Source organism: Ciona robusta, chromosome 6 (assembly GCF_009617815.1).
Source record: "Ciona robusta chromosome 6, ASM961781v2".
NCBI lineage: Eukaryota > Metazoa > Chordata > Ascidiacea > Phlebobranchia > Cionidae > Ciona > Ciona robusta.
In genome coordinates, this window is record NC_143240.1 from 867,516 (window position 1) to 881,416 (window position 13,901).

Here is a 13,901-nt window from a genome sequence, read left to right on the forward strand (position 1 = left end):
GACTTCAGCAAATAACATTCAAATATTCTGATCGTATTTTAAACAGTTAACAACGGTCTATATGTGAGCCGTGAGGATACGGTTTTATAATTCTTTAAATTTTATTTGTTTACTACTATATAAGACGAGAAAATAGAATGAAAAGGTTGACAATCTTTCCCCATCCTACTGTATACCCAACAGCCAACACAAGCAATTTAAGGCGTCAGTTTTCTTACGGACGGTGCATGAACTACGACGACACATGTGTTCAAAAGAGAGTAAAAAGTGATTTTTATTCAAAAACTTGCTACAGGTGCGTTTTCAACGCTATAATTGACTTCAGACGAAAACACATTGGTTTTACTTGATGGGCAAAATTTTAAACAATGTTTGTTGGGCATATATTCTACGCACGCTCCTCATTCACGTTTATAAACCACCTCTCGTGTTTTGTGTACGTGTCTGGTCTTAATTTATGCCTCGTAACGCCCTGGGCATTATATTCTTACACCGTCTGTGTGTGGCGGCTAGAAAGATATTTTGTTTGCTGTTTAAACTCAAAACTTTATCCACTGTATAGCTTTTTAACAGTTTCAAGTTAGCTAAAAAAGATACATTACATACAGTTTTTGGACAATTGCATTTTAGCGAATCGAGTTATTTGTTTTTGAAATTAGTCTACTGTGATCGGTTTTTGAATTCAAAGGAATAACTTTTTAAATATGACTATGCGGTCAGAAAACATGTACACGACCATACGTACAAATGATTTCTTAAGTTCACAAAGAAGAAGTTCGACTATCAGCAAAGGCTATCGTTCCATCAGCAAAGGTAAAGTTTTACCCAGCAAACCCCGTTTCAAAAGAAAAAAATGTTTGATGATTTCAAAAGCGGAACAGAAAATATGAAAATTATGACTTTTAAAAACCAAAACCATTACGTTCTTTAATTTTTTATAAACAAAAGCTAACGTTTATTTCAATTTCTAGCCATAACAGATACTACACGTGGTAGGACCAGCAGAGCTACCGAGTTTTTTGATGAACTGCCTAAAGAACTTCAGTGCCCTAAATGTGGCGATCTATTCGACAGGCCAGTCTTATTATCTTGTTCTCATACTTTATGTATGGACTGTGCTGAAGATGCAATAGAATATGCAGAACTCGAATTAAAGGTAAATTTTAACGGCGTTATTTTTTATCATTGTTGCCGGGGCAAAGGCATCTTTTTAACCAGTTTTACCACGTGTGTAACTTTATAGGTGTAATTTTTATTCTTTTTTTGTAATGAATGACTGATAATTTAAATGTTAGACAACCCATAAAGGACCACCGGGTTAAAAGAGTTGCCTATAAACATCTTGCATAAGGACACATATATATGCCCACAATAGTAGCAGCGACGAGGCTCGAACCGCTGCTCTGGACTACGGGGCACCTTTTGCGCATAATATTCAAATATCCTGATCGTGTTTTAAACAATGAACAACAGTTCATAAGAGTCGTGAGAATACGGTCTTATAACTCTTTGAATGTCTTTTTTCACTACCGAATAGGGCAAGAAAATGGAATAAAAAAGGTGTCCCATCTTCGTCCACCCTACTATATATACCCATTGCCTTTTAGTTTTACGGATAACTTTGTTCTTTCATCATATAGCAACGCAGACGATTTTCCTGCCCGATATGTAGAAGTGCGATCAAGTACAATGCTACTGGTATAGAAAGCCTACCCCGAAACATAAACATTGAAGAGGTATTCTGCAATAAAATATATCATAGTAGGGTGGGGGAAGACGGGACACCTTAAGCACATAATATCCAAATATCCTGATCGTGTTTTAAACAATTAACAACGGTCTATGGGAGTCGTGACGATACCGTTTATAATTCTTTGAATGTTTTTTTTTTACTGCCAAATGGGACGAAAAAATAGAATGAAAAGGTGTCCCATCTTCCCCACAACCTACCGTATATTTGGTTCTTTAACGAAGTACGAATAAATTTAAATAGATAACACGTGTTATGTTATTCACTATGAATGAATGAATGTAATTTACTTTATCCTCGCGTGGCCGGAAAACGACAGTCGTTATCACACGGGTTTAACACCTCGTGCCAGCTTACGAGTTACCATGTATGTTACTTTGTGGGTGATTATTTTTTTGTTGGATTTTTTCATTTTTTATGTATGGCTGATAATTTGGACAACCCATTAGTGGCCACTGGGTTGGAGCAATTGCCGTTAAGTGTCTTGCCCAAGGACACATACGCCCACAATGATAGCAGCGACGAGCCTTGAATCCATTACCTAATGGTTACAGGCAGGCGCGCTAACCACTACGCCGCGCCGGACAGCCACTATGGATGTAAAAATTATGGACAGCTTATGCTGTACTCTTAACCGCTAAAACAGACAACTATTTTAAAGCTATACATCCATTCATATTTACCAGAATATATGTTACTGTATATGGTTAATGCAACATCAAATGGGCCAGATACGTTATTATAGAATAAAATGAAAAGTTTTGGTTTACTATGTCAATTACATTTTCTTGACTTGATAAAAAAAATGTCAAAATTTTAATTATAATTATAATAAATAAATGTAAAACGCTTTATCCTTGAGTGGCCAGAAAACGACAGTTGTTTATAATGTGAAAACAATCAGTTTCAGAAGCCTTGGTCTTAGAAATTTACCCTTGTTTTTTGCAGAACTTTTTTTAAACCATATTTTAAACTCTTAGGCCGTGGCGAGATTCAAAAAAGTGGGAAAATCTCACTATCCTGTATGTGACCAACATGCGGCGTTTAAAATGGAAATGCTTATGTGGTGTGAAGAATGTAAAGTGAATATTTGCCCTCTGTGTGCGGTGGGGGATGAACATAAGCAACATAAAGTAGGAATTAAAATATATATCATTTTCTTGTTTAGGTGTTATTAACAGTATATAGTAGGGTGGAGGAAGGTGGAACATTTTTCATCCTATTTTCTCGTTCCATTTAGTAGTAAACAAAGAATATTCACAGAAATATAAAACTATATTCTTAGGTTTCCCATAGACCGTTGTTAATTGTTTAAAACACAATTAGGATATTTGTATATTATGCTATAAAGGTGTCCCAATTCCCCCTAACCATTTGTATATGTATGTAACCTGTTTTATCCGCGCCTGGCCGGAAAAACAACAGTCGTTTTCAACAGATCTTTTTTTCATACATCTCTTGACCGCCTAAAAGTAACGAAAAAAACTAATAAAAATACGTAATTTTACTGTTTGTTTTGACCTATATATATGGCGTTCAAAATCAAAAGCAGTTTAGGCATTTTGTCGCATTGCCCCGCCATGTTGCTTTGTAATTAGTTTGCATTCATTATAACGTCATTACTTCTATTACGCAGATAACACCAATGCAAGTCGTGGAAAAATTCCAAAGAATAAAAAGGCGATTGAAAAACACGAAAGATGCGCTGAACGAAGAAATTGATGTATTAGGCGAATCAATAGTTAAACAACAGAAAATCGTGTACGATCTAAATGAAAAAGCGAAGGACCTTAGATTAAAGGTAATTTTCAGCACGCAGATATTCTTATTGTTATTTTAATTTCTATTTTTATATCGATTATTGTTTTTTCCGTTGCAGGATAATTTTGCATCAGATTTTGGATCATTAAGCACATAATATCCAAGCATCCTGATCGTTTTTTTTAAACAATTAACAACGGTCCATGGGAGTCGTGAGGACACGGTTTATAATTCTTTGAAAGTTCTTTGTTTACTGGCATAGGACGAGAAAATGAAATGAAATGTATTTAATCCCTATCCGTAATATCCGTAATATACAATTATAAGTTCTGCATATTATTTTCTTTAGGTTGATCAAGAGTGCGATGAAATGATCGCACAAATTGAAAAGCGAAGAAAATCGATGTACGCAGATGTAGACAAGGCGCTAAATGGTAAAAGAGAAAAACCAGACAAGAAAATTGAGACTCTACGAAGCCAATTCACGAAGGTAGTATTATAAAGCACGTTACATTTAGCCATGTAGTTTTGTGAATGAATAAGTGTAACTTACTTAATTACTTTATCCTCGCGTGGCCGGAAAACGGCAGTTGTTATTACACGGGTGTTCATACACCTCGTGCCAGCTTACGAGTTACCAAGTATGTTACTTTGTGGGTGATTATTTGTTCGTGATTTTTCATTTTTTTATGTGTGGCTGATAATTTGGACAACCCATTAGTGACCACTGGGTTGGAGCAGTTGCCTGTAAGGAACGAAGAAATGGTCTCATGGCATATGGTTTTAAAAGCCATTTTTTATCGTTTGTCCCATTACAGATGCAAGTCTTAACTATTCAAATACAAGAAGTTCTAGAAGTTAAAGATGCAAAAGATTTTATTGAGACGTTTAACATAAATGGCCTTCCAGGAAAATTGCAAGATATGGGAAAATACATTCAAAGTTAAGAAGAACGTATTTTTTGAAAGTATAATTGTGTTAGATTTTTACTGTGAAAGTTTCAAAGTTTTCCTGTATTTCTCTCAAAAGTATACCCAAAAAACCTAAGGTAGTCTACGGTAAGTGCTAAACTTAACTGATGTATTTAAAACATGCATATATAATTAAGTATAAACAAGAGAGCGTATCTTTAGTAAGTGAGTACGTAATAAACTATTTAAAACAATCTTAGTTACCCCTTTTATTACAACGGTCGTCTAAGCTTGATTAAAAACGAACGAAAAGAAGTAACTAATAAATCGGTTTTCAGTCGGTAATGGTGACTGTGGAGCAGTAGGTAGAAGGCATTATTGCATGTATTATAACTCACGTAAACGAATGATGTATTAAGTTGGTAAATACGCTTTGTACAACCTCAGCACCATGTGTTGAAATATAAACTTAAACTAGTTAATCCTGTCCCCAATATAATGAAAAATAGATTGATACCGATGCGTCAATTGTTGTCCAGATTTTATCCAGCTTTATAGTTGCATTGAGTGCCATCAATGGTTATGTCTAAAACAGTTAAGATTGAAAGCAAATGCTATCCCAAACAGCTTTTCTTTGAAGTCCTTAATACATATTATCCAGCTATTTAGCTAGTAAACAAAAACTTAAATCCGTTGCTTGTAGCTTATGCGATAGAGTAACAACGTAACATATGTGAATGAAATAACATTGCTGCATATGGTTAACTGCTTACCATTTGCTGACTTTTGGTTTCAATACCATCTGCGACGACAGGTATAACCTACTGTTGGCTTAGGAACAGCGATTCAAGTCTTCTTGCTTCGAAGGAAGTAATTCAAACGTTTTTCAAAAACCGAAAACAGGATGTTGGATGAAAGTTTGCTGAGAATTGATTGACAGTTGTTGTTATGATTACACTTGCGGCTTGAAAAAAAGAAATCTTGCAAGTTGCTGCAAAACTTACACTCTTTTGATAACACCTAAAACGCTTGACAAGCTGAAAAATTTCGGGAAAGCTTTACCACACTGCCAGAAACTTGCAACATCTAAATTTTCATTAATCTCTTTGTTTAAATAGTTTCCTAATTGCGCAAAATTACAACTGATTACATTCTGTTTTTTCTTCAAGTATACCATTAATAATGTGTATTTTTTTAAAATCATACGCAACTGGCAAAAGCATGTTGAAATAAAGAATATATCATGCATCATGAAACTAGTAGCTGTCAAAGGTTCTTTTTCACTTGTCTATCACATTATAAACAGTACATTAGCTTCTTGGGTAGAAAATTATTTTTGGATAAGACTTGTGATCCCAAACAACCTGTCAATCAAAAATAAATACCAAAGTGGGAGTTGGTGAAAGGATTTACGTGAGAAGGCCCACTTCCCTTCCCAGTATCTATAGTTCGGATGTTGTGTCGAGCTTCTTTTATTGCTTCCTGCTGCGACAAATTTATTAAAACCCGTTGATTTTGATTGACAGATCTTTCATCTGTTAGCTTAGGAACAGAGATTCAAGCCTTTTGGATTCGAAGGAAGTAATTAAAACGTTTTTCGTAACTGAAAACAGGATGTTGGACGAAAGTTTCGGTTTGATGAGAATTGATCTACAGAATGATCACACTTGCGGCTTGCAAAACAGAAATCGTGCAGATTACAGTTGTTACAAAACCCAAACTTAATCTTTCAAACTTTATTCTGCCTCATAATAGTTTTTTTATAACAGACAAAGCCTCCAAATCTCGGTTCCTCAATCTTTATAATATAAATGTTATCCGCGTCGTGTTGTAGGCTATGTGGGGGTCAAAAGATGTTTGACCTTACGTGCTTAACATCTTTTCGACGAAAATGAACATGTATATACTTTAAAAAGATGTATGTGCCCCCTTACGCCGTCAATAACACAGCAAATTTAGTGTGTCTTTATCACAGAAATAAAAAAGACTAGAACGCGCAACTTTCCAAAACCGTGATATATTCTTTTTTTCTATTCACGTGACCGCCAACTCCGTCCCCATTTCGCTTGGTCTCCATTGTAAAAGATAGGCGCATGGTAGTTTTAGGAGGTTTTAGCTGTTTATTTTAAAAACTGCACCACCTATTCAAGTTTATTAGGCCAGTTTAGTTATTTGGTAGGTTAACGTTAACAGTTTACCACTTTTTAGGAAATTAAATTATTTAATAATTTTAATTAAAAACCTTTAAGTAAACGGTTTGTTAAAAATATTTGTATATTAGAAAATAGTTGTTTGACCCTATAACTTTAAATCAAGTCAAAAAGTAAAGAAAAACTACATAAAACGCCCTCGAATCCATTGACTACAATAGTAAACGGGAACGACCCGCAAAAAAGAGAGAATATATCATGCTCTCTCCTTTGTCGACATTGGAGATGCGCGTTCTATTCTTTTTTATTTCTGTGGTCTTTATACAGATGTCCCTTACATGGAGTTTATCACAAATAAGACACACACTCTATTTTTTAACATTTAACCCATAAAGTCTTCTGTAAATTAGTCTACTACTACAGTTTATATTTTTTAAATAACAATCCATTATTCCTACTAAAAGTTCATTTTATGTTTCAGTTTACACCTTTGGTTCTCCCTTCACATTTCACCAGTAGCCTTACACAATTGGCTTCAAAATTTCAACACACAATCAAACAAAGTAATTGCTCTTAATTTTATTTATATTAACTGTTTATTATTGATACATTGGATGGAGAACAATTATTGTTCTGCTCCGTTGAGTTCTTGCATAACTTCATAATAGGGATGAATGTCCATCTCATTGGTGTCTTCAGCTGCAAATGTTAAACATCGGTGAACAAGCGTATATAAATGTTACGTGTTTGAGGTGTCTGGTCCGGGACGTTGCCCAACGGCAATCGCAGGGCCTGCCTCGCTTGTTGTTACGCAACAGCACAATAGCGTAATTATGTAAACGCATATAAGTAACTCCTTACCATTAGCTAGCTTTTGGTTCCAATACCAACTGCGACGGCGACCGACAAAGGCAACAGTGGTGTCAGTGAGAACGAGGAGTCCGACGACGAGCAAAAGGAGAAGAGCTGACTTGTTCATCTGCAACAAGAAGACGTATAAGTAAAACAACAACACGTTTATACAAGTTACTTACGTTTACTTTGTGTCCTGCAGAAGACTGGTGATTTACTGAGCAGATTCTGTGCTTTATATAAGAAATCTGCTGCTCCCTACAGGATGAGTGTTTTCGCAACAATTTTGTTTAAAGAAAAAGATATTCTCACAAACGTGTCTAATCTCTGGATACAACATCCGAACTATAGATACTGGGGAGGGAAGGGAAGTGGGCCTTCTCACGAAACAACGTTTCAGCAACTTCCATTTTAGCTTCCTTTATTGCTTCGTACTGCGACAAACTTGATAAATCCGTTGGTTTGATTGACAGGTTGATTTTCTGTTTTGCAAACGCACGATCGTACGCTCGTTTGATCATAACAGCAACTGTCAATCAATTCTCATCAAACCGAAACTTTCATCTAACATCCTGTTTTCGGTTTTCTAAAACGTTTTAATTGCTTCCTTTAAAGCGGGAGATCTGTCAATCAAGATTTACGAATGTTTATTTTGCTTCAGTAAACTTCCACACTGTAGGGAAAGGTGAATATAACATAATACATACTGAATCGCCGCTTTGACACGGTATTAAACAGCAAAAACAGTGAGCAACTTTCAGTTAAACTGATAAGTCACATATATAACATGGCATATTTACAGCTGAATTTTGCCCACTATTGTAAAAACTTCGTAATGCAATATTTTGCCATCAGTTTTTGACAAAACATTGCGTAATGCTTAAGCAAAGTTGTTACTTGTCTACTCGACTAATTTACAAAAGATTTTATGGGTATAATGTTAAAAAAAATAGAGTGGGTGTTTTCATTTGTGATAAACTCCATGTAAGGGACATCTGTATAAAGACACACTAAATTTGCTGTGTTATTGACGGCGTAAAGGGGCACATACATCTTTTTAAAGTATATACATGTTCATTTTTGTCGAAGAGGTGCTAAGCACATAAGGTCAAACATATTGTGTTCATGCATACTCACATAGCCTATAGCCATACAGCACGACGCGGATAAATTTTTTATAAAGATTGAGGGACCGGGATTTGGAAGCTTCGTCTGTTATAAAAAAATCTATTATTAGACCGAATTAAGTTTGAAAGATTAAGTTTGAGTTTTGCAGCAACTGTAAGTTGCACGATTTCTGTTTTGCAAGCCGCAAGTGTAATCATTCTGTAGATTAATTCTCATCAAACCGAAACTTTCATCCAACATCCTGTTTTCAGTTACGTAAAACGTTTTAATTACTTCCTTCGAATCCAAGAGGCTTGAACCTCTGTTCCTAAGCTAGAAGGAAGCAATACGTCGTCAACTTTACAACGAGAACTGAATGTAAATGAATGTAACTTATCCTCGCGTGGCCGGAAAGCGATAGTCGTTATAACAAGCCAATGGTCTATTCAATTGCTCACACTCTCAACAAAAAGCTACATAATGATATGCTTCATGGACCAATCTGTTACAGACCTGGACACTTTCGGCGCTCGTCTCAAACTGGAAGCGGGTGGTTTTGCACATAGATATCAAATATGTATAGCTCAGTGGTTTTGCAGCGCTTGTCGTACAAGATCTGTATGACCACTTACGTGCTCAATTAACCATAGTGTTTTCTTAAAGATTTTCTATAATCGTTTTTTTTCTAAATCATTTTGACACTTAAGTGCGCTGTTTTTGGGTGGGGGGAGACTTCACTAGCACCGATTTTTTATCCACACAAAAAACTTGTACGTTTTGAAGCAGTGCTAGTACACCAATTGCGGTGGCTTTATACACCTTTTGCCTGCTTTTAGAATCACATATGCCCAAAAACAAATCAAACATTTTTTAATTTATTATGTTATTTCTAGAATCAGAAATTTTTTTTTAAACACAAAATATCAATTTATAAATCGTAATTGCTAACTTTTTAAAAAATACTAAAAATATGCAAGTTTTTAAGTTCATGAACAGTATAACCTTATCTAGCCCCACATTTTTTAATTTGCTTAATGCAAAAAAGACTAAAAACAGAATGAACTAATATCCACACATTGAAATAGGAAAAAAACATTTTTATTTTACTCAAGTCAAATATCAACGATGAAGAAAATAATAATCAATTGCTGTAGAAAACGCAGCAAAGCCAGCTCCTCCTAATAAACCAGCTTTAATGCCACCTCGGAGACCAAGAATTCCTCCAGTAACAAAACCACTGTATGCACTGTTCTTTAAGTCAGCTTCACCCCTGTACTAAAAACATAAGAGGTACTCGGTTAACAAAAGCGCTGTTGCCGAGTAGTTTGGGCGCATGTTGAACCCAAAGATTATGGGTTCAAAGCTCGTTGCAGCTACCATTGTGGGCATATGTGTTTTTAGGCAAGACATTTAATGACATTTTCTCCATCTCAGTGGTCACTTAATACATCCCCAAAGTTATATACGTGGTAACTGTTAAGCTGGCACGAGACGTATGAAACAGAACACCCATGTTATAACCCCCCCCGTGCAAGGATAAAGCGTTACATTTAGAAGTTAAAGGGTTACCACACCACGATTTTATTTTATATAAATTTTACACCTAAAAATATCATGTCCGCGCCATGGTATAGTGGTTAGCGCGCCTGATTGTAACCCAGAAGTAATGGGTTCAAGGCTCGCTGCTGCTACCATTGTGGGCGTATGTGTCCTTGGGCAAGACACTTAACGGCAATTGCTCCAACCCAATGGTCACTAATGGGTTGTCTAAATTATCAGCCATACATAAAAAAATAAAAAAATCGCGAAAAAATAATCACCTACAAAGTAACATACATGGTAACTCGTAAGCTGGCACGAGGTGTTAAACCCTTGTGATAACGACTGTCGTTTTCCGGCCACGCGAGGATAAAGTAAGTTACATTCATTCATTCATACATTCAAAAACAGTATCACACTAAATGCAATGCATAGACATCATTTGCGCATTTAACTGTTTATAAAACTGCACATAATGCTTTTAACTTTTACTTATTTATACCCATATGACATGACCACTCAAGTTATAAAATGGCTGTTCTATTGCCAACCAGTAGATAGTTATATTTCCTCAAAAAACTCATTATCAACCACTGGGTTGCAGCCACAAAGATAAATCCAAGAAAATAGAAACCAAAACCTGTAACAGCATTAAGCTTTGAACCTGGGATCCTCCAGTCACAAAACATAAGCTTAAACACAAAACACCAGCAGAAACTCAAAGACAAGACTTACAGTTTCAATGCAACAATGTGCCATAGAAAACATTGCACCAATTGTGGCAAAATTTTTAGCAGTAGACCCCATTCTTGTTTTCATTTCTCGCCAAGTCTCTTTAATGGTTGGAACTTTAGAAGGGTCCGTATAACTTGGAGACTCAACACCAAAAGTAAACAATGCAAAAACAACTCCAAAACCAGCACCTGTAAAATTGAGATATTTGTAGTTGGGTAAGAGCAGAGTTTTTAATACTGTGTATCAGGTATTTGCATTATTTCCATGTACCAGAGAAATTTAGTTATCAACAATTTAATTTATATACGCTGTAATAGGATATAAATACGTCCTATCCCAGAAGTATTGTTTTATTAAATTGGGGCTAAAATGGCATGGTACAGGGTTAAAGTGTTTCTCTTAATTAGAGGTTTACGACTTGTCGCCCTACCATTAAAAGCGACACATGTACACTTATTAATTGATCCAATCCAGTGGTGCATTAAAGTTACCAATTATAATGACTGCTGAAAATAATCACCCACAAAATTACATACATGGTAACTACTAACTAGTAAGCGGGCACGAGGTGTATGAAACAGAACATCCAGTTTTGTAATAAATGTACTTGCCCGCCATGTGAGGATAATTAAGTTACAATTATCAACAGTTATTAAAACATGGTTACAATTAAAAGTGTATTTACATTTAATTGGAAGAAAAAAGGCCTGGTCACTACACCTAGCTGACAAACAAGCCATTTTGGTTTAATTATAATCAACATAAATTTTTAATAAAAACCAAAGTTTGAAACAAACCTGCAACAGTTGCAAGCGCGGATTTAAACAAGCAACTTTGCATTAGCTTTTCAATTCGTATTTCATAAATACTGGGAACTGGAGTTGGTAATCCACCCAGATAAGTCCCAGGTTGTAATGTTGAAGTTTTGTCTGGCCCCACTAAGTGTTTGAGAACTGAGCTGTACTTGAGTGTTGTGAATGTATATGGTTCTTTATTTGCTACATTTTGGTCGATTAATTTCGGTGTTGTCGACATTTTTTAACCGATAAATTTTGTTGCTTCTAAAAAATCCAGGAATTAATGAGTGATCATTTGTTAAACGATATCATGCATTCGAAATTAAAGTCAGAGTCCCAGAAACAGGTTTATATTGGTTTCGTTAAGGTTTTGCCACACCAGCAAAGTCTGCATGTAAAAGTAATGTATTTGGTTTTTCTTTCCCGCAACTTATTTGTTAACCACTAACCCCTCAATCCCTTTAATTAGTGCATGTCCGCTATGTCCACAATATTCACTATGTCGACTATGTAGTGAATGAATATTGTGAACATAGCAGACATAGTGAATATTGTGGACATAGCGGACATGCACTAATTAAAGGGATCCCAAACTACTAACCCCCATAACCACAACCCCTAACCATCAATCCTTAACTTTCCAACAGCCTATTCGGTGCTAGTGAAGAGTCTTCCCCCCCACCTTATTTGCTAACCACTAGCCCCTAACTACTAACCCCCATAACCACTAACCCCCTAACCTAGGGGGTTAGTGGTTAGCAAATAAGGTGGGGGGGGGGAGATTCTTCACTAGCACCCCCTATTCTTCTGCTATGTACAGGAGGATTCTTCACTAGTGCCAACTTTGATGCCGTAACGATTTCTGCCAGACAAAAAAAATGGTAAGCCCAATCCTACATAAAATATAGTTTAAATAAACAAATTGCACATGCAGGAAAACTAAATCTTTTCCTGTGTGGGGACAAACCACAGTATTTTTATTGTTACAGTACGCACAAAATTTGTTGTTTTGCAAAATGTCTCGTAAAGGGTAACACATTTTGTTGGCTAGTCTATAATTCTTTCACACATATTATAAAAAATATTGCAGAACAGTTGGTATTTGTATTACTGTTTTCTTTCAAGTATTTATGATTTCGAAAATTTACAAATAAGCACGTGGTCGTGAATGGATTGTTCCAGAACTTGACATAAATACATACTTTGCGATGTCTTTAACACTGGGAAATCACCTAAAGCAATATGAAATAGTTATTTCTTTCACTGCCATAGATACCATATATATAACATGTATAGCCCAGTGGTCACTGCCCTTGAGCATAGATAATACATATATGTGTACGTATGTACAGCCAAGCGCTTTAATTACAAATATTTGCCACGGCGTATGATCAATTTCCTGGTTAAATGAAACATCAACTTGGGTGACACAGTCTAGTATTACATTTGAAATATTTTACAAGATGCTTTAAGAGTGATCTTTCCCCACCTTAATATACCATGCAAAGCACTTCCATACATCAAGAACTAAACAGTAAGTTCTTACAGTAGGGTGGGGAAAGATGGGACATTCGTTCTATTTTCTATTCGTTCTATTTTCTCGTCCCATTTGGTGGTAAAAAAAGAACATTCAACGAATTATTAAACCATATCCTCACGACTCCCACAGACCGCTGTTAATTGTTTAAAACACGGTCAGACCATTTGGATATTATGTGCTAAAGGTGCCCCATCTTCCCCCACCCTACTATATATCATCTATCGTTACAGAGTAGTCGGTAATATTTTGAATCTGGGTACGCAGTGCAATTATAAACATAAAAGAAGCAAATTACAAAACACCTTGGCGCACTCAACGCATTCAATAAGCCATATGAAACCACCAACCTAAACTAGCACAGCTGGTGGGCATCGAGCGCAAACCATTATACACTCAAAGTTGTGCATTGTGCAGAAACGAAAACAAATCTGGTGTTAGTTGTTCGTGCTGTTTAGCGGTATTTAAATATGCGTAAGAAATGATTACATATAGCAGGGTGAGACTAGACACCTTTAGAACATAATACCTAAGTAGCCTGATCGTGTTTTAAACAATTACCACGGGCTATGGAAGGCATGAGGATACGGTTTTATAATGCTTTGAATGTTCTTTGTTTACTACCAAATTGGACGAGGAAATAGAATGAAAAGGTGTCCCATCTCCCCTACCCTACCATAAAAAGAAATCCCACTCTATATTCAGTAAATCTTATGCCGAAAACGATTCGACTGTAAAGTATAGAAGTCGGCAATTAACCTG

At 35.9% G+C, this 13,901-nt stretch overlaps 2 protein-coding genes and 1 long non-coding RNA gene across 7 annotated transcripts; 1 reads left to right on the top strand and 2 right to left on the bottom strand.

Annotated features, from left to right (window-relative positions):
- The first annotated feature begins 497 nt into the window (after nt 1–497).
- LOC149734662 (tripartite motif-containing protein 59-like) lies at nt 498–4,681 on the top strand. Of its 3 annotated transcripts, XM_089879945.1 has the most exons (7): nt 508–813; nt 972–1,156; nt 1,641–1,736; nt 2,731–2,883; nt 3,387–3,551; nt 3,861–4,001; nt 4,330–4,681. In XM_089879945.1, the coding sequence occupies exons 1-7, from the start codon at nt 705–707 to the stop codon at nt 4,456–4,458; spliced, it is 978 nt and encodes a 325-aa protein (XP_089736071.1). In that variant the 5' UTR covers nt 508–704; the 3' UTR covers nt 4,459–4,681. The 3 variants fall into 3 exon arrangements, with proteins under 3 accessions (XP_089736073.1, XP_089736072.1, XP_089736071.1); XM_089879947.1 differs by lacking the exon at nt 2,731–2,883 and having other exon boundaries at nt 498–813; XM_089879946.1 differs by lacking the exon at nt 1,641–1,736 and having other exon boundaries at nt 502–813.
- Nucleotides 4,682–7,131: 2,450 nt separating this feature from the next.
- Nucleotides 7,132–8,682, bottom strand: LOC149734663 (uncharacterized). Of its 3 annotated transcripts, none has more exons than XR_016385184.1 (4): nt 8,562–8,682; nt 7,607–8,097; nt 7,434–7,551; nt 7,132–7,271 (listed from the first exon to the last, which is right to left on the bottom strand). It is a non-coding gene; the product is annotated as an uncharacterized LOC149734663 (long non-coding RNA). The 3 variants fall into 3 exon arrangements; XR_016385185.1 differs by having other exon boundaries at nt 7,607–8,047; nt 8,562–8,651; XR_016385183.1 differs by lacking the exon at nt 8,562–8,682 and having other exon boundaries at nt 7,607–7,747.
- A 931-nt stretch (nt 8,683–9,613) lies between these two features.
- LOC149734664 (mitochondrial import inner membrane translocase subunit Tim22-like) lies at nt 9,614–12,026 on the bottom strand. Its single transcript, XM_089879950.1, has 3 exons — nt 11,603–12,026; nt 10,806–10,993; nt 9,614–9,806 (listed from the first exon to the last, which is right to left on the bottom strand). Exons 1-3 carry the CDS (start codon nt 11,838–11,840, stop codon nt 9,651–9,653), a joined length of 582 nt encoding a protein of 193 aa, XP_089736076.1. The 5' UTR covers nt 11,841–12,026; the 3' UTR covers nt 9,614–9,650.
- Between the last annotated feature and the right edge of the window lie 1,875 nt (nt 12,027–13,901).

Bases quoted from the DNA above. Each gene is read 5' to 3' on its own strand.
- LOC149734662 (XM_089879945.1), top strand. From the start codon at position 705: ATGACTATGCGGTCAGAAAACATGTACACGACCATACGTACAAATGAT. The intron at 814-971 runs GTAAAGTTTTAC...TTCAATTTCTAG, and splicing joins CTATCGTTCCATCAGCAAAG to CCATAACAGATACTACACGT. The intron at 4,002-4,329 runs GTAGTATTATAA...GTCCCATTACAG, and splicing joins TACGAAGCCAATTCACGAAG to ATGCAAGTCTTAACTATTCA.
- LOC149734664 (XM_089879950.1), bottom strand. From the start codon at position 11,840: ATGTCGACAACACCGAAATTAATCGACCAAAATGTAGCAAATAAAGAA. The intron at 10,994-11,602 runs GTTTGTTTCAAA...TCAATTTTACAG, and splicing joins CGCGCTTGCAACTGTTGCAG to GTGCTGGTTTTGGAGTTGTT. The intron at 9,807-10,805 runs GTAAGTCTTGTC...TTATGTTTTTAG, and splicing joins CACATTGTTGCATTGAAACT to TACAGGGGTGAAGCTGACTT.